Consider the following 22,576-nt stretch of genomic DNA (forward strand, 5'->3'; position numbering starts at 1 on the left):
AGATTTACATGGCTCCCAAATCGACACATGGGTATTCATTTTGTAGGAATCGATTTCAGTCCACCCCAATTGCAGTTGGGTACCTTTAATTGTGGAAGGTCCTTTCTTGGAGGGTGACCTGTACTAGTCGTACTACCCACCAAGGTTTTATCCACTAATGCTCCTTGACTAGCTTGGATCCAGGTCCACAACTTTGTTTTCTTGGGTGCCCTCGGTGGGCTTGTTCTCTCAGGGTTTCTAGCACTCGGGTGTATTCGTGTGAATAAGACTCATCTTTCCTTCCCCATTGAAACCTTAGAACGAAATAAGACTGAGTCTATGATATGGGGGTGCCCTCCTAAATGGAGTAGCCTCCCCCCTTTCTAAGGTCATGATGTGGCCAAGGTCATAGCCATGGTGACCAATTCATCCCTATTTAATGTGAATTGTTGAGCTTGTGGTGTAGGAACAATAATTTCTTGCTCTTACGACGGGTCTTGCCTTCTCACTCTACGACCAAATGTGGCCACTTGGTGAGAGTTCACAAATGAAGGCTTAACTGGCCTATCTTTCCTTAGTTGAGGGCTTGATCCCCGGTGACTCTGGGCTTGGCTAGAGTTTTGCAAGAAGCAAGTGACTATTTGGCTCTTGGCTCTTGAGTGGTTGTTGGTCATATTAGTTGAAATTCTTAGAGAGGTTTGGCTAAAAATGAATGGCAAGCCCTCTTTCTAGCGCCAAATTAATCCATTTAAAGATGGAATAAAATTAAATTGCAATAAGCTCGGTTAGTACTAGATTTGTTTGAGGGAGAGGTTCCTGATTAAGAGCCTGTCTTTGCTATCTTGCTTTTCCTTCAATGAGATCGCTTAAGTGCTCAGTTTTTTCACAAGTAACAAACATTAGAGCGACACAGAGGGTTTTTCCAAGGACATGCTCCATTGCTCAAGTCAATGAGAATACGAGTCCAGACACATGCTACTTATGTTTTCTTTCCACCTACACATTACTCCTATTGACCCCACAATATTCGTTTTCTTAACAAGCTTAAAAATGTCTAGTCTTAGTAAAGAATTACTACTTTTAACACCACAAAAAGACTGATTTTTCAATTTGCATGATTCAATCTTTGTGAAATCCTTTCATACCTCCCCAAAGATGAAAACTTTGTTTGGTTTCACATACATCAATTCATTTGACCCAAAAATTTGAAGCTGCCAGACACTCTTGTGATTGAATTCCTACCTTTGTGAATATTTCCACCTCCAATAAATTTCTGTTTGTTGTTTTTGCCTAACAAATGTCAACCAAACAACTCTAAAAAAATTCCTACAAATTGAAATCGGATGGATTTTTCCTTTGGTGTAAATACTAGGTGTCGTTCTACTGCATGGTGATACATCCTCCTCATAATCTGTAATTTTTGAACATTTCACCTGACTTGGAGAAACTTGTCTTAAACGTCCAATTTCAACATGATGAATAATTGAATATATAATCCAGCCCGGGTAATTGTATTACTAACTTTTCAGACCTCATTCTTATTTCTCAATTTTTTCAGATCTTATTCTCATACTTTAGCCTTGTTTTGTTCTTTCTGGCACTGTTCAGTGAAAACTTGGTACTTACAACCAGGAAAAACAAGGAGTTTTCGGAACTCTCTTAAACTAGTCGTGCTTTGCTTGGTCGAGATTCTGCTCAATAGTTCACCAATCTTAGATGAACTCGTGATCTACTACAAGGCCAATGAGCAATCTTCGGAGTTTACTGAATGCTCGATGACAGTAGAACAGTCTGAAGAGTTTTTAAACGAATTTTCAACTACTATTGCTGAGAAATTTATTTACATGAAAAGTAACCAGAGAATGAAGATACTCGTACTTATGTGTGTGCGTGTGTGAAAGTTGGAAAACTGGAAATTGCAAAGTACTACAGAAGGACACAAAATTTTGTGTAGAGTTAGAATGAAAATGAAACTTATGTTATATTCAACACTAGATTACAAGGGCAGTGTTTCATTTACAGCCTATTGCTATTTGCTGCATCAAGTCTGCGTTTCTCACGATCAAGACTAATCTACTTCCTGCAGAGTCGATGCCAAGTATTTTTTGAAAGATCAATCCAAGATCACCAATGGCACATTCGTTGTCATGACTAACTCAGGATTCATCAACAGAAGGTAGGAGTTTGTAACCAAACATAACATCACCTGAATAATCGAAACAAAAAAATTTGTGTCAATGAAGATGTAGTAGCAGCAAGCCAGCAAGGAGCAAGTTCATTCACAGTTTTAATGAAAGTGAAACATGTTCATTCATGTTACATGGGAAAATTTCTCCGTATCAAATAAATACTAGTGAGAAAACTCAATCTAAAACATAATATGAATTATGAGGTCACGTGAATCTAATTCAATCATTCACTCAATGATTGTAAATAATAAAGTTTTGACCCACAAGTTAGTGGTCCATAAAATCTTCTCCAAAACTATGCCTTTGAGAAAACTCAAATAGTTGGTAGTGCCTTGTCATGAGAACACAATTTTTACATATTTACATATGTATGTTTGAGTTTGGCCACTCTAAGGAAGTCAAGGGCATTTTGACTAGCAAACTTACGTAAACATGTGGATGCAGCCTAATATGTCAAATGATAGATGCGTGTCAAGCGTTACATGTGTTCAACATCTCTACGTCGTTGGATGTATTCGCCTTGATTCGACTTGTATAGGGACATCAAGCAATATTATCACTTCAAAGAAATCACAAAATACTCTAAATGAGAGATGATTGCTGAAATTATGAATTTTAAAGTATTGGATATAAATCCAACTCATTTCCATGATATTCTAATTAAAGTATGTGGCAATAACAGGTCCATATTAAGTATTTCATCATTTTATAAGGTACACAAAAGCAATGACAAGTTGTGGTAGGCCCGGTCGCCAAAACGGGTTGTTAGTGGACGTCGGTTTTGGAGAACTTGGAGCAACTCATTTCCATGAGGAATGCGTTCATTAGTATGAGATATCAACATTTGGAGCAACTCATTTCCAAGAATACATGCATTAGTCTGAGATATCAACATTAGGAGCAACTCATTTCCATGAAGAATACATGCATTAGTCTTGAGATATCAACGAGTTGTCAGTCAGTACTCAATGATTTTGGACAAATTGGAGCAACTCATTTCCATGAAGAATACATGCGTTAGTCTAAGATATTGACGACTCGGTGTTGTGATTAACGCTTTTTCAACAGTTTTCTTTTGTGTTAGACGTGTAACGGTGTAAGCTTAAAAATTGCACATAAACGAAAGTTATTTTGAGCACTTGAAAGACCAACTTTTGGGAGTCATTTTATTGGTTCTTAATTCAAAGTTATATTCAATAATCAATTGCATGAATCAACATAGAGAAATTCTCAAGAACTCAAATTTTTTTGTACAATTATCAAACATAATTTGGATTCATTGATTTTGGAATTTCTTTGAATTCAAGGTTTTCCAAACATTTTCTTTGTTAAAACTATTATTTTCACCTTTCTCTTGCCAAGAAATATGTGTGTTTACTTTTGTATGCGTCTAGCCCAACATGTCATATGTGGGCTAACAGATCAATAGTGTGCCATGGATCATCCGAGGCTTGGGGCTAGACTACAAATGATATACTCATGAAACCCATCAACTATACAGTGTTCCAAGGTAGCTTATACCAGGAAAAGTCTTCCCCACTAAAGATAAACCTAATGACGACCAAGTAAAGGAGTAGTGGGAAAACCTAGGAAAGTCAGTAACGGAATAACTGCCAACGGTAAGGAGAAACGTGGGAAAAGGTTATTCTAACCTTTAATTTAATTCCTTAGTCCTAATTACAAATACATGTATGTTCATCAATGCCAGGTACGCATTATTTAAAGAGCAATCATATGTCTAGAGGTCTAGTTTATACAACTATCCCAATATTAATCATATAAAGGTGGAGAATACAGAACATAGGAAACAAAGGGAAAAAATGTAATGAAACAAAGGAGACTCCACTCAGCAATCTATGGCTCGATAGAGCATAGATGTAGCAGCAGGCACTTTCAAGGACGGCCATATGTCTGATCTTCTGTTGTTTTCACATATAATTTTTTTGGGATTCTTGCATTAAATTTCTTTGACCCTTGGGCTGATAAAAGGAGTTCTTAAGGTCAGTCGAAGGCATGACAAAGATGATAAACACATTGATTTTGCATTGTTGAATAATTAAAAAAAGCAAAAAAGTTTGTATGCAAGGATTTCCAACATCCTATACTCTCTTCATTATTGTTTCAACTTTAAACCTTCAGATTTTCAGTCTTACTTTATTTTATTATTATATCTGAGTATTTTTATTATTTGTTAATATTAGTTTTAGATAAATTTGAACCATGTATTCTTGTTTTGTGTCCGTGATTATTAGAAATATGCAAATTAATTAACTTGCTTCCCTGAGTTCAACCCGTTAAGCTACACGTACATGTGCGCTTACGGTTAAAATAAATTTCACATAAGTTTTTATGTAATTGTCAAATTATCATTAAGAAATACAAATCATTTGATTTACAATACCTGAAGGTAGTATTAAACACTTACTCTTGTTTGTTCTTTGCATTGTGTGTGTTTCATTCGTTCTTCCTTGTCTCATCTCCTTTCTCAATCTTGTGTGTTTGTATTCATCCTTAGGGGTGAAAGTTATTCTGATAAAAATCATATACCAAATTATTCTAAATCAAATAAGAAATATGGTTTCAACTTTTTTCATAATTTCATTTGGAAATTTCAACACCAAAATATTTTTGTTTGAATTAGGTTTGATCCTATTAATATCAAAAACCAAAATTTCAAATTGAAATAAAATAGAAGCTCACATACTATATTGGACTAAACTACAAGTTGAGTAAACATTTTGCAACCGGCATGTAAAAAGAAGACTTCAAGTACGTGATACTAACAAAAAAAAAACATAAGTGCTCTTAAAATGAAAATAAGACTTTATTCAATAAGAATTAATTGCGAATTACAGCCTTTAAGTTTAAGACTTTTGTGAATTACAGCCTCAATGTTTATTTTTTGTGAATAACAGCCTCGAAAGTATCAAAGTGTACACCATTCAAGCCAAGTGACCGTTGACCAACCCACATCACCTTTGACCAGCCTAAATGATCGTTCACCATTACTAATCACCTTTGACTTTTGCTGACCACTCCTAATCACCTTTGACTTTCCTAATTACCAATTGCGCCCTTGTGTTTTAGCATTTAAACATCGTTTTTACCCATCATAACGATATCTTTTCAAAAAACGGACGACACCATTATCCTTATGGGGTAACTCTTTCAAAAATTCGGTCGAAATAAGTACTTATTTTTCTATATTCCGCTACGTAAACGGAAAGATATTTACGTCGTTTTTACCCATCATAACGATATTTTAGCAAAAACAGACGTCGCGATTACCCTTATGGGGATAAATCTTTTAAAAATGCAGTCAAAACAAGTACTTATTTGCCTATTTTCCAACAAGTAGACCGAAAAAAATATTTAATGTCGTTTTTACTCATCATAACGATATTTTTTAAAAATGAACGTTGCGATTACCCTTATGGGGTAACACTTTCGAAAATAAGTATTTGCTTCGACCAGATTTTCGAAAGAGTTACCCCATAAGGATAATCGCGACATCCGTTTTTTGAAAAAATATCGTTATGATGAGCAAAAACGACATTAAATTTCTTTTACGGAAAATAGGCAAATAAGTACTTGTTTTCGAATGGATTTTCAAAAAAGTTATCCCATAAGGATAATTGCGAGATTCGTTTTTTGAAAAAAATATTGTTAAGATGGGTAAAAAAGATGTTAAATAACTTTTTCAGTCTACATTCCGAAAAATAGGCAAATAAGTACTTGTTTTGACTGCATTTTCAAAAGATTTATCCCCATAAGGGTAATTACGACGTCTGTTTTTTGCTAAAATATCGTTATGATGGGTAAAAACGACGTAAATATCTTTTTCCGTCTACGTAGCGAAATATAGAAAAATAAGTATTTGTTTCGGCCAGATCTTCGAAAGAGTTACCTCATAAGGATAATGGTGACGTCTGTTTTTTGAAAAAATATCGTTATAATGGGTAAAAACGACTTATAGGTAAAAAACGACATTAAAATGTTATAACAAAGGGTACAATTGGTAATTAGGAAAGTCAAAGGTGATTAGGAGTGGTCAACAAAAGCTAAAGGTGATTAGTAATGGTCAACAGTTATTTAGGATGGTCAAAGGTCATGTGGAACTTTCGAGGTTGTAATTCAGAAAACATAAATATTAAGGTTGTAATTCGCAAAAACACTAAAGTTGAAGGCTGTAATTCACAATTAATTGGGGTTCGATTTTTGATTTCGTTATTCTCACTTTTGCAACTATGATATCCAATTTTTGGAATCATATCCTTGTTTTCTAATTTGATTTGATAATTAAATTTTCTTTTTTTAGACTGAAAAAATCCAAAATGAGTTAATTTGGTCTTATTTGATTTAGATTTTGGTCACAAAAATTTTTAATTTAGACTAAAAAAATCAAATACTGAATTAAAATTGTGGTTGGTTTGATTTTATTAATAATCAAACGGCAACCTGAACTTTCACCTTCTATTCACAACAATTAGTATCAAAGCAGGATTGGAGATCCTTTGTGTATTAAGAAGGGTAAATTTGGAGAAAGTTGGAGAATAGAGATTGAAGAAGTGGTCATGTGTCTTGAAGGCTTGTTGAAGCCATTTGTGTTTGTTGAAACCTTGAATTGTGGATGAAGTTCTCAAAGGTGAAGGATAGCTTATGAACGATGGTGGAACAGACTAGACAAGTGATATTTGTTGTTGAAAGCTGAAAAATTAGAGGTGGCTAACAGGTGTAGTAGCGTGATGAAAAAACATGCCAAGGGTGTGTTGAAGTGAAACCGGAAGCTAACATTGGCACAAAAAATGTCATAATCAATATACTTGCAACATAATGAAGAAAGAACTTTAAAACTTAATATTGTTGGAGAAGATAAAAAACCAATTATAGGTGTGGGTGGTGGAATGATGAGAAGCTCAATGAGAAGGAGCAATCCCAATTAAGGATAGCATTAAGACATTCACACTCAAACTTACCCTCTAGAGTTTGAAGAAGTGGGTTGTATTGAATAGAGAGAGCCCAAAAAATGATGATGATGGCCAAGTGATAAAAGTGAAGTGTAATACAGATGATGGTCATGAGTTGATGGCCAAATGTATTGATGATAGTGATTGAGTCTTTGACTTCATAAATTCATATCATATACGTAGGCAATAAAAGATAAATTACAAGAATAATAGCTTGTGAGTATGAGAAGGTGACTTTGCCAAGTGGTGAGTAAGTTGAAGCAGTAGCAATTTGAGAGCATTTAAAAATGCATAATGGTATAAATCTTGGGGGTTTGAGACACATTCCTAAAACAATGAAGAATCTTATATCATTAAGCACGTTGGAGATGAAAGGTTAGACCACGAAGACTCAAAATGATGGAGTCTAAGAGATAGCAAAGGAGTGCCTAGTGTACTTAAAGGGTGTCATGGGCAACATGAGTTATGTGCTGCAAATAGGAGGACAATGGTATCATGATAAGGGTTTTGCAAAGTGCAACCAAGAACGGTGACAATTGATGAAACGGGTGGATTTAATCTCAAGGGGGAAATGTTGAGTTATGAAACAAATCAACCCTAATTGATGATGGTTCTTTTGAGCACTTAATGGGGCAAGCTATATCTTGCATTGAAGAGGGGAATATTGTAGAAACATAGGGACGCGCATGCCAAGCTGGAGGGAAAGTTGAGTAAAAATGTATTGTAAATAAAGAGGCTCAATCGAGCAACCCATAGCAGCACGCAAAGACTTTCGTGGAGGGTTGCTTGACCGAGCGAGTGATGTGCTCAGTCGAGCAGCTCAAAAAAATCAATTATGCTTTTTTGCTTTTTGGGGTGTAAATTATTGTAGCCAAACCCTAGAGAGTGAGTTTGAGTGTGAAATTCTTAATTTAAATGTTAAATTATCATTAAGAGATATAAATCAATTCATTTGGGAAGGGGTACCTTAAGTTTCCATAAAACATTCTTTTTGCTTTTTCTTTGCATTGAATATGCTTTGTGCATGTTGTGCTTTGTTCCTTCCTCCTGATCCCATCTCCTTTCTCATACTCGTGTGCCCATATTCACAACATACGCGAGTCATATTTTTAGTATTGAACCCAATTCCCCACCGATGAAAGTCTGCAGCCATACTTTGAAAAATCCAACTTGCAATGCAAGTTAAAAAAGTCAAGAAAACATGCCCTTCTGGAATGAACTAGGAAAAATAATATTAATGATACCCACAAGTTCACAATTGACAAAAGTTTATTTTGCACTTTTAAATAAACAAGAAGAAATACAAATAAGCGTTGTAACTTGTTAACCAATTGCTTGCAAAAAGGAGATGTTAGAGCCTAAATCACCCAACTTCTTCCCTTAAGCTTCATAATATTAAAATATAATGATATAAGGAAACAAATATATCAATCCCAATTCCTTTCAGCAAAAATTACTCCAATACTGTCAATTAGTAGTTTCCTAAATCAAGCTCAAAAATGCCCAACCCTGGTAAACCAGAAGTAGATAGGCATTCCAATTTGCCTGAATCAATTTGTTGTGGCATTTTGTCATTCCCCTCTACAATTAAGCTGTTAAAACATTTCTAATCTAACAACTCGGAAAATTGTGGATTTCCCTTCCTAATCTCAACTTTGATGACACTTTGTTAAGAACGTTAACTCACTTTCGTCCACCAGGCATAGTAAACACTCGTTTTTCAGAGTCTCCACAATGTGCTGATGCTCCACTTCAGACATAGGATTTACACATGCGTACCAAGATATTAGATCCAAGCATTGGCGAAATGAAATAAAGTCTTAGATATCTTTCGCCTTTAGGAAACAAGTCAAGGTCCTAGGATTCCGGTTCAGTGAGCTTTAAATAAATAAGGTGTTCTATAGTTGCCTTTCTCAGAGATTGTTGGCGCTTCAGTAGTCAAGCAGAAGTTAGTGAACATGGACATAAAGCTGCAAGCGCAAATTGAAATGGGTTTGCTACGAGTCATTAAGCTGTTTGAGATGATATTGGATGACAAGGTATTGAATGAAATCATACAAGTTTGTCCCAAGCTCAAGGAACCGGGGATTTCTACATGTTTTGGTTTTTCTGAGGTGAGTTCCTCGGCATTGGAGAAAATAAAATTAGATACGGAGACGATTGTTCTAGAAGAGGAGATTATGAGTAAGGAATAATTGGCAGAATTTGTTGAAGTTGAACTATAGTGGGTGTGTAGATAGTTAGAGATAAGAATTCAACAATTTTACACAGTTTCAGTCTGTTCTAACAAAACTTCTGCAAGCCAAAACTATTTATTTGTCATCTCAGTTTGCCATGGTAACTACAGCTAAGACATAGAAGAGTGCTGTTGGATGGAAGCACTCTCTAAAGAAAGTTGTTACTCAGAACATTTCAATGATTTTGTATCATGTCATACTTTGCTTGGTGGAGATTCTGCTCAAGAGTTCACCGATCTTAGATGAACTCGTGATTTACTACAATCCTCAGAGTTGCCTGATTGCTGAATGACAGAAGGAATTTTCTCAGGAGTTGTCAACATTCACAAAGGCCGACCCAACTGCAAAGTTTTGCTAATGTGACAATTGATATTTGGATTGTTGAGGTTACTGGATAAAGATATACTCAACTGCTAGTCTGCTATTCCTTGGGAACTTATATATATAACAGTAGCCAAAGAATTAAGGTCCATGTGTGTGTGAATAAGTTTGGAAATTGGAAACTGCTAAAGATACAAAGTACAATTTCAAAAGAAAACAAAATTGTATATATAAAAAGAAAACAAACCTTATATTATTACGTAAACTCAGCACTAGACTAAAAGGCACAGTTTTTCATTCACTGCCTCTTGCTGCATCAAGTCTGCGTTTGGCACGATCAAGACTAATCTCCTTTCTACAGAGTCCATGCCAAGTATTCTTTGAAAGATCACTCCAAGATCCAAGTTGCAGGATCCTCATGTGCAATGCCTTCAGATTCACCAGAGGCACAGTTGTGGGTCTTCCATGAGCACACTGTGTACAAAACAAACTGTCATGACAAACTCAGCATTCATTAACAGAAAAGATACAAGTGTTTTAAAACATACTTGAAAACAGAGTGACGTTCGCTTCAGCTCTTCAACAATGAGAGAACATTCAGAAGGTAGTAGTTTGTCACCAAACATAATAGCACCTTGAAAATATAAACAAATATTAGTGCCAACAAAGATGTATTAGCAGCAAGGAGTAAGTTCATTTACGCTGTTCATGAATATGAAACATGTTCATTTGTGACAATAGTAAAACAATTCCCCTTGATGTAGTAAGACAATTCCTTAGTACACTAAATTTTAAAAGTTTTTTGGGGTGTTAAGTTTTTTGGTCTGTCGCATAGTATTGCTGCATTTCTATATTGAAATAATCTCAACTTTCAACCATTTTCCTACCACAATCCTACCTTTTGATTAACCTTGAAAAATCCTAACATTGGGGGATATTTTCCTACAGTGCACCGGAGTAACTAGTAACCTAAAGCACATGTTAATTTACTATTAAATAAGATAACATAAATTTTAATAAGAAAAAAAGCTAAAATAAAAGAAAAAACTCATCCCCTCCCTTTTTACAACATGCCTTTGTTCCTCACCGTTTCCCATACCCACCATGCACCCTTTCCCTTGCTCTCGTTCTCTTACTCTCCTTCTCATGGTGCGAAATTGCGACCACTGTCGTGATAACGATCGCATTTATGGATCAAGGTAACGGATGCAAAACAGGTTGCAATAATATTATTTATTATTTTTAGTACTTTATACTGATTTCTAAAATATATATATTATTATTGATCTAGACTTGTAATTAATAAAAATGTCATAATTAATAACCTTCCTAACCATTAAAAAAAATTAATCAGTTTTATATGAAATCAATTATTTGATATTTTAGTACCTTTTAAGATAGGAATATGATATTACTGTTAGTATAGAGTAAAGTATTGTTCCAAACCTTTGACTTTCTATAATACTCATTACTAATAGCTTAAGAAAGAGTAAAAAATAAAAAAGTTACACTAGTACAAAAGATATAGAAATTTAAATAAGTATTCTAGCAGCTTTCTAGATGGATTATACCCCCATTAGCATTTTCTAGTCTCTTTTTTTCCAACAGTTAGAGCAGGTACACTTATACGCATCTCTCTCAACTTTTCATTAACTGAGTTCAAACACATCAAGAACTCTTGTAACTCGCTCTGAAAAACAAAATCTTGCACGCAACAAGTGAACAAGCCATAAAGTCTGATTTTAAACTGCCAAAATGACCAGTAAGCGCGGTGGTGTGCCGTTTTACAAACCCCGTTACAAATCACGCAATATCTGAACGGTTGATTAAAAAATCAGGTCAACTCAACGTTTCGAGTCAACTCGGTCGAGTTTTGACACCATACTCCTTCACTAAATGTCTTAACAACAGTAGGTTAAAATGTATGGTGGGCACCAGGTAGGGCTATTCAAATTTCAATCCTAAGTTGTAAGGAAACAAGGGAAGGGAAAGAGAAGGGAGATGACCAATTGCTCCATACCTTAAGCTATCACGAATCAAGAAAGCTTCCTATAATGGAGATGACTCCCATTACCTTGTGCCAAGAAAATAACAATCTTGGTATCAATCTAATTAACACTTGAAAATTGGAACCACTATTGAAGGAAAGCGAATTTAAATTGTAGTAGAGATATTAGTGTTGCATTTTGCAATTTCAATTGTTGTATTGTGTTCAATATTTCTCGATATTTTCTTCAAAAGAGCTTTAGTGGGAAATGTGAACAATCTTAATGAAATATTTCCTTGGACCATTTTGGAAATATTAGTTGTTACGTAGGCTGGAGTAGGGAAGAAGATGTGGCAATGGAGGGATTTTTTTAAAATAATTTTTCTTTTCTTTTCATTTTTCTTTTTTTTTTAAGCTTGTCATGTAGGAAAACACCCCCAAAGGATGGGATTAATCAAGGTTAGTCAAAAGGTGAGATTATAATAAGAGAACGAGTGAAAGTTGGAATCATTATGGGTAATTGTTCCTTCTATTTTTGGCCATAACTCACACACACTCATTAAGTCTTATCCGCACATTTGACTTAAATTTTTATCACATCCATACATTCTTTTCCAACTTCCCTATAAAGTATACCTTTTACCCCTTTTTCTTCCTTTTCTTTCTTTACAGAATATATGTACTTAATGCAACAAGAGGATATTCTTCTAAAGAAAAGTCATAAAAATTTCAAATCAAAACTTATGAGTTGGACATAACAAACACTATAAGAAAAATAAAAGAAGTTTCACATCCTAGTTCAATTCATGCAATGAAAATCAAATTTAATTGGATAAAGAGAGGGGGAGAACAAAATTGAGAGTTGCAAAACTAAAAAGGCCATACCTCTGCATGCTTTGTAGTTTAGGACTCGAGCTACAGATGGTGGAATGGTTGATGATCCATCAGTATCAGCAAGCTATTAAAAGTTATAACAAGATTAAGGAATGCTTTGCTAGGTAAAAAGAAAGGAACTTCTACAGGATAACCCTTAACTTCTAAAATTCCATATGTCCACAAGTACATCAAATGAGCTTGTATTAATATAAACAAACTATATAAACTTATACCGTAACTTTACGAATAATTTCCGTCAAAATCATTTAACTCCTTAAGAAAAAAAGGAAAACTAACCTCACCACCTATTTATCAATAAAAGTAATTGGTTTCTCCTCCATCAACTGTGGCTTTGTCGGCAATTGATGACAATATACCCACCTTTTTTCCGCTCATAAATTTGATGTTTGATTGCTAAAATATTTGTTTTAAGATGTGATGAAGAAAATAAATAAAAGAGAGAGAGAACGCATAGAAAATTTGATGATGGTAGGTTGACTTGTAGTCTCATAGAATGAAATGAGCTTTCAAGTACATTTGGATGTCAAACAACTACCAAGAGGGAGTGAAAATTGACGGCTTCTTTTATGCTTATTTAGTGGTAATTGGCTATTTTCTTCCTTCAATTCAGAAGTAAACCACACAGCTCCTGTGTCCTCTAAAACAACACCAATAAAAAGGTTGACACTTCACCCCTTACTCCGCATATTCTCGTTTATCATCAACAACAACCCTAAAACGTTTCCTGAGTTGTACTTTGCCTGTAATCACCCCATTGACATTTTAGATCTAAATTGAAAAATTAATACTTCCACATTATTCATCCACCCTTGACTTGATAATGCTAAGGGGTTTTATAGTGGATTATGAAAAGGATGGGATGAATTCAGCAAGGTTATTTTGTGAGTGTGAATGAATGGGTGTTGGAAGGAATGGTAACTAAAGGGGTAATAGCAATTCAAAAGTTAGCTTGGTGATCCATGTAGGTAGGATAGTGGCAATTTAGAAGTTAGTATGGTGGTACAAGTAGGTCAGGCTTAGTTTCTTCTTTATGATATTTTTCATAGTTCACACTTAATTCAAGAGAAATAAAGGTCACGAACTCAACCTATAGTGGAATACAACTTCATTTGGTGGTTTTCCAAATTTTTGTGCCACCCACATGGAATTTTTAGAAGTAAAGGGTCCCCTATATAGAGCTTGAAAAAAAATCATAAACCTAAAAGTTCAAAATTATTATCCTGAACCTTGAGGTCAGCATAGACGCTTACTTGTTCAAGAAATTCCACTAAATCTGTATCAGACAAGTTTACACCCAAAATACATGGTACCTGAAAAGGAGTCGAGAAAATCTTTTAGAGTTCACAGCATAGCGTGCAATATGATTCCCTACATCTCAATATGCATTTGTAATTGATTTCTAGAATAGATGACGAGGTATATAGTATATTTACAGCAGTAAGTGTGAGATGAGATGCTCGCTCATTCAAGAGATTCAGATTCCTACAAAAAGGAAGCAATAAGCAAAACAAGATGGAAGTCAGAATATTTTTGCAGCATTTAGTAATAAGAATGTATTAAGAGAGCATAATGTGCAAACTTTAGGTAAAACAATGACTAACTAGTGGATCCAATAGAGTAAATCAAATGGGTTTCTTAAAAGATGTTTGCAAAAATTTCCAAGGGACAATTTTCTCCAATGCAAGTAGGACATAGAGAAGTATATTATTTGATTCTACAAATTTACCATTACATGTAAGATGTATCTAAATTCAACAGATTCTAACTAGAAAATCTCCAACAAGTTTTTAGGTTATGAGAGCTGCTGCAAAAACCCTTGTACTCAAGTCAAGGCATTGTTGGCATACGAACAGACATGCACATACCATGAAAGGGAGAAAAACTAAAGTGCAGGATTCAGGGTTATGGATTTAGAGGTGTCTTAAGTCATTGACAAGAAGTTAAGACACTGTGAGGAATAATGTTGGATAAAGGAAGGAAAAATTAACAAGTCGCAATTGTGTATATGTGTTGCTAGATGTCAATCACCAACACCACTTTTTGTCAGCTGAGCCAGGTAGTAATTGTGGAAATTGAGAGTATAAGGCTCGAAAGAAGTGGAGGATTCAAGTGGATTACTGCTCATTAATCCCTTTATATCCTTATCTTCAATGAAAATGGATTAAATGTTTTTAAGAAAAAGTGAACCATTTTATAAAGAAACGACGAATAATAAAGAGGTTGTCATAAGCACACAGCAGGCACTCGCTCAAACAAGCAAGGTAAAGTGCAGCAAGTACGAACTCGGAAGTGCTGCAGGCATAGCCTGCTCCACGATAATGGGAGCTCGAACGAGCAGCATCTTGCGCAAATGCAGAAATACAGTGATGTGGTGCTCGAAACTCAAACGAGCACACTGATTGAGCATGAGGAATTTGTGTCCGAGCAAGATGTGGCATGTAGGTGAACCGGACATGATGTGAAGAAGGTTGTGATGAGTCGCTAGGGCTAGCTCGGACGAGCACAAGCATCAAGCATTGGATTTTTCAAAGCATGCGTTCTGAATTTTCAGAAAACTCGGGGAATGATCCTCTCAGCATTAAGGTGTTTAGGACGAATTTTGGAGACCGAATCCAACAGGCAGTGAAGCTAGTGAAGCTTTTTCATACACCTTAACCTTCAAGAGAAACTCTAGGAGTTAGAGTAGCTTGTTGATACACACTAATATTCAAGAGAAACTCTAATAGTTAGAGTGAGAAGGGAGCACCTCTATTGAGGGGGGAAAAACATATTAAAGCTTCTCCATTATTGTTGGGTGTGGGTAGCTCATGTTGTGAGCTTGTTGAAGCTATTATTGAGCATCCAAAAACATGTAAGGGAGCACAAACACAAAGGAGTTTGAGAGAGAGCTTTGTACTCCATGTTTGAGAGTAAACACATAGTGAGCGTTTGCAAGTATTGCATTCGTTATGTAATTGGGCATATTATCTATTGAAATACAATCATTGATTAAAGTGGTACACAAAATATCCAAAATTCTTGTCTTCTATATTTTTTGTTGTTAGTACTTGTTCAAGAAACATTGCCATTGTCCTCACTCATTATTGTTTTTCCTCTCAATTTATCTTGCTTGTGTGTGTCCAACTCACAACAATGTGCATAGTTGCACTCACATATTTGTGCTACATTTGATTTATGTATTTGTTATATAATTGAGTTACAAATGAAAGTAGCATGTAAGAGAGTGATTAGACACTGCATGCCCAGATGTGCGCGGCATGTCCTACGGATACTAAAATTATCAAAAATAATTTAACTATAATGCGCTAGTATGCATGTACATGTATAACTGTATATACATGTAGCCATGTACACATCAGATGCGTCAAGTGTGCATATACATGAGCACGTATAACTGTGTGAATATGTGTATGAATACATATGATCACAATAATAGAGTAAGAGGACCCAAATGAAGACATAAAGATTACTTTGCAAATGAATTTGAATCTTGGGAGAAAATGTTGCATATCCATCCCCAGTGCTTTAGGTGCTCTGCATAATTGCAAAGTAGCTGGTAGGCCATTTCAGGCAAAACCTACGATGAAATCCAATTGCATTTAGACAAAATTGCAAAAATGCAACAGAAATGCCCCTTTAGATTCTAGTCTTTCTGAAATTCCCTATGCTCTCTAGTAGAGTGTACATCATACCAAGTCTCTCTCCTTTTCCAGATAGCTTATTGACTTCATTTCACCAGAAAGAACCTAAAACATCGACGAGTAAGCATATAATGCCTATATATAAAATTTTCCAAAAAAATATGTTATTATGCAGCACTAGTGATACCTTTTGACGCATTTCCTCAAGCCGAATTCTCTCATCAGCAGCATGCTGAAAAGAGTTTGATAACAGGTCAAACAACATTCATGTCAAAGACAACACTAAAAGGCCTCTTGATAGATGCACGAGACACAAGTGTAAAATATAGACTAATGCAAATATTTTGATGATTAATCCTAAAAGCATAGAATTAGGGATATCCAATCATCTACATACTGATACGTGTATAGTAACGTACCAAAAATGACCAGAGTCCCAATGTTCACATGACCACATCAAGGGCTTACATGAACGTAGCAGTGACAAGGGCGGAACATAACTAGTGCTGATTTATTTAGGATTTATATTAAATACTCAAAAAGTAGCTCCTGGATATTTGTCAAAGCATACTATTTATAAAAACTTCATGGCATTGACTTAACCAACCACGAAAAAAATCAGTAAACAATAAATTACTGATAGTTTACATTTTCTAACCAAGATTTTCCAGTAATCTCCATTTAAACGTCTTAAAACTGTGGAAGCTCAGGTATTTGTGTAGAAACAAGATATTCACAGTGACAGATGGGGAGCCCAAGATAGACAGAATCATCCAAAGAAGGTCAAGGCACACAATTAATCTCCTAAAAAAGGCGTGTATTTTTGCAACTACCCATTTTCCTGTTTTACATGGAATGATGTTAAAAATGTAGCAATTAAATTCAAACAACATGAAGTATATTTCTATTGTGTACACTGACTACAGCCTAGGAGGAGGAAGATAGAATTCAATGAAGCATGGAATGTTTTCCCATGCTTAGTGCTTGTACTGCATAACATTGGAAGATTGCCTGAATGGTTGCTCATCTTCAGAAGGCTAGTTCTTCAATAGAGTTGAGATAGCTGTGAAATTTCCTAAAGCTAATGTATCATAAGGATTATAAGCAAAAGGCTTCACAGGACAGCAATCTTGCAGAAATCTGCATCATTCTTAGTGGCATCTAGCGTATCTGACGAACAAAGAAGGCAGAACATAAAAAGGTCCAACTGAGTACCTGAAGCAGCTGAGTAGTGTATGATTGTGTACATGTGATGTCTGACAACGTATTACAAAAGATTCAGCTGATGATTCTATTGCACTACACCGTTTTCAAACTTATCTGATATCAGAGTGCCTTTAAACTCTTAAGTCTAATTACGTCCCCTTATCTATCTCAAATTATCAATCCCATCACAAAAGAAAAGGTTTGCGAAAAAATGAATTCTTGATAGAAATGGATGAATCTCTTCACAACACAAATAGTATGTACTAATGCACTCCTTTTCATTATTAGATGAACTAAAAGGCGAAAACATCATATCACAAAGACCATAACTTGTAAAAGTTGATGAAATGGAAGTGAGTTTCGTCCTTGAATGAATCATGCCAAAGAAATAGCCAACATGAGAAACACACCTGATCAATCACAGCTAGGGTTCCATTTGCTATGACAGGGATGAATTTATTATCAATCTGCCAAAGCACCTTGGCGTTCTCCAAGCCTTTTCTACTGATGGATTTAGGAACTAATGAACCGCCACTGATATCAAGCATACAAGATTGAATATCCATTATTTCGTTTCCATCTTTAACATCATTCTTCCTATCTCCAGCCTATATCAATAATTTGAAACATCAGTTGACAATTGTCAGGTATTTGCAGTACCTTGGTCTTTTATAATTTCTTAACATTGTGTTTGGGAACAAGTATTTCATTTAAATTTATGGATTTCAATTATGAAATCATGAATGAAGAATTTGAGAATGACAAGGTTTAGGAAGTCATTCTCAAATTCTAAACTTTTAAATACTTTAAAAAAATGGTGGAATTGATCCAAATCCAAATTTGATAATTTTTTATTTGCCAAACAATAAAATTGAGCCAATTCCATATTTCCAAATGAAATCATTTTTCCCAAACATTGCATAACTTACTTTCAGATAATTGGAAATCTCCTTTAATTCAGCATCTGGGCAACCCTCTCGCCACTTGGATCGTGAACTTTCTGAATCCTGAGCTAACTTCAAGTAGTCTGCAATGATCACAAAGACAACAAGCTCTACTTAAAGGCCATTACTTTATAGATAATGGCACTTTAGAGGTTAAGAGTCGCATGTGTGTGTGTGTACATGTTTGTACGCATCAGCCAAATTCTTCATTACAGAAAGACATTCAAGAACACATTACTGAAAAGCAAAAAGTTTCATAATTCCAAGTCAAAATCAAGACCAAATGGAAAAATCCTAATATGTATAAGCAAACAATTTAGATTCTCATATAGACATTTTCTATATCCAATTATCCAAATCCTTAATTAACAATTGCAAATTCAATATTTGATCGTATATGAAGTCTCTTACACATAGATAATATCCAAATAAATGCATAAGTGTCAGCACAATCATTTGGTTTAAAGAAAAAATCCACTTAAGTCCTTTACATATAGAAAAAGAAAGGAAGACTTCGTCAAGTCAGGGTTACCAGAACATTTCAAACAAAAAGAAAAAGAGCAAAGAAGCTACTGGATCTCTCATTCGAGATTAAGTCTGGAAATTTGAGAAAATCCCGGAGAACTTTACTGCAGTTGTTCATAAGATTTCGACAGTTATAAGTCTGTGAAACTTAATCTCCTCAATTTAAATTAGATTTTCTTAAGTTTTCAAGAAATTAAAAAAAGACACGCATACCAGTATATGCCCCTTTAATGAAGAGGAATTTCAGAATATCATAATGTTGATGGGAATGTGTCCCTATCGAATAAATATATGACAGCCATGCCAACCAACAACCAGCTTCATAATTAGACAAAAAAGAACTGCATAACTGAATCAACAACTATAGACATGTTCAAAGTTGAAACAAATACCATTGCTGAAACAGGCAGGCTCTGGGTTGCCATCTTGTGACCATGCACTAACTTGTATGGCATTTGAACTTTTCTTCTCCTTTGGTCTGGAAATGCCAGCACCAGTTTAAAAAATTAAGTTTTCAAATATGAGAATTTGATCCCAATAATGAAAAAAGAAATACAAAACACATACTCAACATATAACAAAGAATCTTCTCCAATTTTCATCCCATCTTGCTGGTGTTTTACACTAGAGGAATGAGCTGGTCTAAATGGGTGCTTTAACTTGGCTCTTTCTACACACAATCCAAAATTTATCTTAGTTCATCTAAATTATACATTGCTAACAAGGTTATATTTTAGTATATTACAGAAGTCACGTCCAAGATTTAAAATACCTGAAACAGTACTATATCGGGGAGCTGTTTCTAAAGCAGATTTTTCAGTTGCAGAAAACAAAGAACTCTTTACTGAGAGATATGTCTTCTTGCCCCTATAAAATGGAGGAGCTGATTGACTTCTTTTTGATTTCACACAACTTCCAACTTCCAAAGAACAGCAATTTGGATCAAGAACTTGGCATCTTCCAAGATCAGGTCTGGGAGTTTTATCAGTAGATATGGGTGAAAATAAGCACGGTGATGATTTATATGGAATATAAATGTCTCTTTCAGAATCCTGACACGGAGAAAATGCTTCATTATTTACTAAGGAATCACATCCAGTTGTTATAAGGCTGTCAGAGCTATCATAATTCAACCCAGGATTTTCCAAAGGAAGTTCATCTTGTCCAAACTCTTGACACATCTGTAGGTCCATTTGGATTCCATTGTTAAAGGATGTCAATGGACTCAAGCAAACTGATGAGTTTCTATGCCTTCTGTCCATTGAAGTTGAAACAATGCCTTCAAATAAGGTGTCACAATGTGCTTTAGAGGGTATTTCATCAACATTATGCATTTGTGGGGAATATATCCACTTAACTCTATCAAAATCAGGTAATTCACTTGTAAAGAGTGATGTTGAATTCAAACAACTCGATACAGCGAAATTCTTATCGATAGACCTATCACTAAAACCTTCACAATATAGTTCCTCTTCTTCATGATTAAACTTTTCAAAACTACTACTATTTCTTCCTCCTGATCTTCCGTTATGGATACGATTATGGAAATCCCAATCTTTAAGTCTGAGAGAAGGATATGTAATTTCAGATTGCTGAACATAGTTTGCGGGCGAGCACAAGAAGAGTGATGTACGATGTACACTTGGAGACTCTAAAGGATATCCTACATCAAAGGAACCTCCATAAGATGGCAATAAATTGTCACATTCCATATGATTGTAGGAATCTTTTTTTGTATGGCTTGCAATTTTGGATTTAGGAAGTGGCATGACTGGCGTCATATTTGCCAAGTCAATCTGACTTGGTGCCCTATGAAAAATGTTTGGACTAATACTATCAGCATCTCCAAGGCAAAGGAAATTGCTGTAGTTTTGTTTTTCCTTGAAATTAGTAATCTGAAACTGATATTCCTTATCACAGTACAAGGACGCTTGAAGTGGACTTTTCCAAAAGCCACTTTGCAAATGGAAGTCCATCTGATTATCATTGACCCTACTCATTCCATTCTCCGGCATCATCTCGAAACTATAAATGCTTGATATTTCACTGCTCTCAACAAGTGAATCATCTACACTAACTTCATCCTTCCATCTCGAACTTGAAAGACAGTTGTTCGTGTCATTGGGCTCTCTTTCCATAGTGATATCGTCACCTTCAATACAGATATTATTGCTCAAAATATCTATATTTTGTAGTTCTTTATTAGACTGCAGAAGATCAATGCCAAAACAATTTGTGACACTCAGGATGCAGTTAGAGCGAGACACATCATCTAGTCCAATAAATTCCATCTTGCGTGCAGACTCCCTCTCTGTATCTGATTCTCTTAAATCCACTGAGATTCTTTCTGAAATCATGTGCTCTCTACAAATGTTCTTCCACGGAGATAAATTGTTGCAGTCTTTAACTTTCATTCCCAGTGATTCTTTAGAGCATGCCTGCTGATTCTCACTATTCTGGATCCTGCGTCTCTTTGTAGACATTTCACAGGTCCTCAACCATGAATCTGCATCACAAACAAGCTGATTATTATCATCTTGGAACATGCTATATGCATTGTTCTTTTCCCAGATAAAATAGGTCCGAGAATAAATAAAGTTACTTAATGATTCAAGATTAAGTCACAACTCACAAGAAACAAATAAAGATTTGAACAATACAAACAAAATGTAAGACAAAAGTATTGATAACCTTTTTCCACTGAAGAAGACTTTACACCAACTTTCTCCATGCCATCTTTCCTGATCCTATCAGTATCCTGATTATGAGAAATCCCTGGCGAGAAATAAAAACATGTGACTGTCAAAACCAAAAGACACGGCAAACAATAGCAGAATCTAAATCTGCAATCTTACCCCTTCTTGTTTCCTCACTCCACAAGGACATAACTGATTTTTCAACAAATGAAAGTACAGGAGCCCAATCCTACAACACCATAATAAAATGTGAAGCCAAGTTGTTACAAAAATGGTAGCAACGGAATAAAATAAATTAAAAAGTTTTGTACTCAGACAGGAGATTTATTTTGAACGTCACAATGGTCAAACCACATCAAAACTAAAATTTAAATGGAAGAGAAAAAAAATATGCGGCGGTATTTCTAGTGAAAGGAAACATTTCAGATCTCCTCATCACTGACAGTCCGTCTTTAGGAATTTGAATTGTCAAACACAGGGAAATATTGTATTCGATTCCTAGAGATTTTTTATGATTTTCCTTGATTCATTTTTCCAAGTCGGATAAGTGGAGGTTAAGAATGAATAAGAATATATCAGTAATTTATTTCCCAAGGCATTTCAATCAAACATATTGTGCAGTTCAGATAAATAGAAATGCATTGAAAGTTGTAGATTAGATTTGAGCAATATCATGTTTTAATTTCCTGTCCATAACATAGCTAATACTTAACCAATCATATCTCAAGCAATATGCATGTATGCATCTGATCTGCGACACCTTATAGGAAAATCCAAAAAAATAAGTAGCATTATATGTGATGGAATTAAAACAATGCTCCACTCTGTCATGCACACTCTAGTGCAAGGACAGAAAGTTACTTTCTTTGACAAAGTAACTAGTTTCCTAGTTTTAGGCAAAAAGACAATCTTTGCATTTAATGCCCTAGTTTACCTCCAATGGAAGAACAGCGCGTCAACACAAGTTGACTTAGATGTCTAAGCTAA

At 35.1% G+C, this 22,576-nt stretch overlaps 1 protein-coding gene across 7 annotated transcripts in view; it reads right to left on the bottom strand.

The window, feature by feature from the left end:
- Positions 1-1,060: 1,060 nt before the first annotated feature.
- LOC130807645 (DNA mismatch repair protein MLH3) overlaps positions 1,061-22,576 on the bottom strand; it is a 32,170-nt gene continuing 10,654 nt past the window's right edge. The window contains exons 12-29 of one of the 7 annotated variants that reach the window (XR_009040635.1): positions 21,749-21,818; positions 21,585-21,668; positions 19,666-21,399; positions 19,461-19,563; positions 19,286-19,371; positions 18,354-18,451; positions 17,835-18,032; positions 16,406-16,450; positions 16,270-16,323; positions 16,048-16,154; positions 14,011-14,059; positions 13,828-13,887; positions 12,566-12,638; positions 10,242-10,327; positions 9,941-10,167; positions 8,102-8,304; positions 4,594-4,697; positions 1,061-2,185 (exon numbers count right to left, since the gene is read on the bottom strand). Coding sequence is in view for 1 of the 7 variants with exons in the window: in XM_057672938.1 (XP_057528921.1) it covers positions 9,988-10,167; positions 10,242-10,327; positions 12,566-12,638; positions 13,828-13,887; positions 14,011-14,059; positions 16,048-16,154; positions 16,270-16,323; positions 16,406-16,450; positions 17,835-18,032; positions 18,354-18,451; positions 19,286-19,371; positions 19,461-19,563; positions 19,666-21,399; positions 21,585-21,668; positions 21,749-21,818 (3,027 nt within the window). In the remaining 6 variants the exon portion in view is untranslated. Of the gene's footprint in view, positions 2,186-2,223; positions 4,148-4,593; positions 4,698-8,101; positions 8,305-9,940; positions 10,168-10,241; positions 10,328-12,565; positions 12,639-13,827; positions 13,888-14,010; positions 14,060-16,047; positions 16,155-16,269; positions 16,324-16,405; positions 16,451-17,834; positions 18,033-18,353; positions 18,452-19,285; positions 19,372-19,460; positions 19,564-19,665; positions 21,400-21,584; positions 21,669-21,748; positions 21,819-22,576 lie in introns of those variants that run through there. The other 6 variants (XR_009040632.1, XR_009040630.1, XR_009040633.1 and 3 more) reach the window with 6 other exon arrangements.

The sequence above is a fragment of the Amaranthus tricolor genome, chromosome 3, assembly GCF_026212465.1.
Source record: "Amaranthus tricolor cultivar Red isolate AtriRed21 chromosome 3, ASM2621246v1, whole genome shotgun sequence".
Classification (NCBI taxonomy): domain Eukaryota; kingdom Viridiplantae; phylum Streptophyta; class Magnoliopsida; order Caryophyllales; family Amaranthaceae; genus Amaranthus; species Amaranthus tricolor.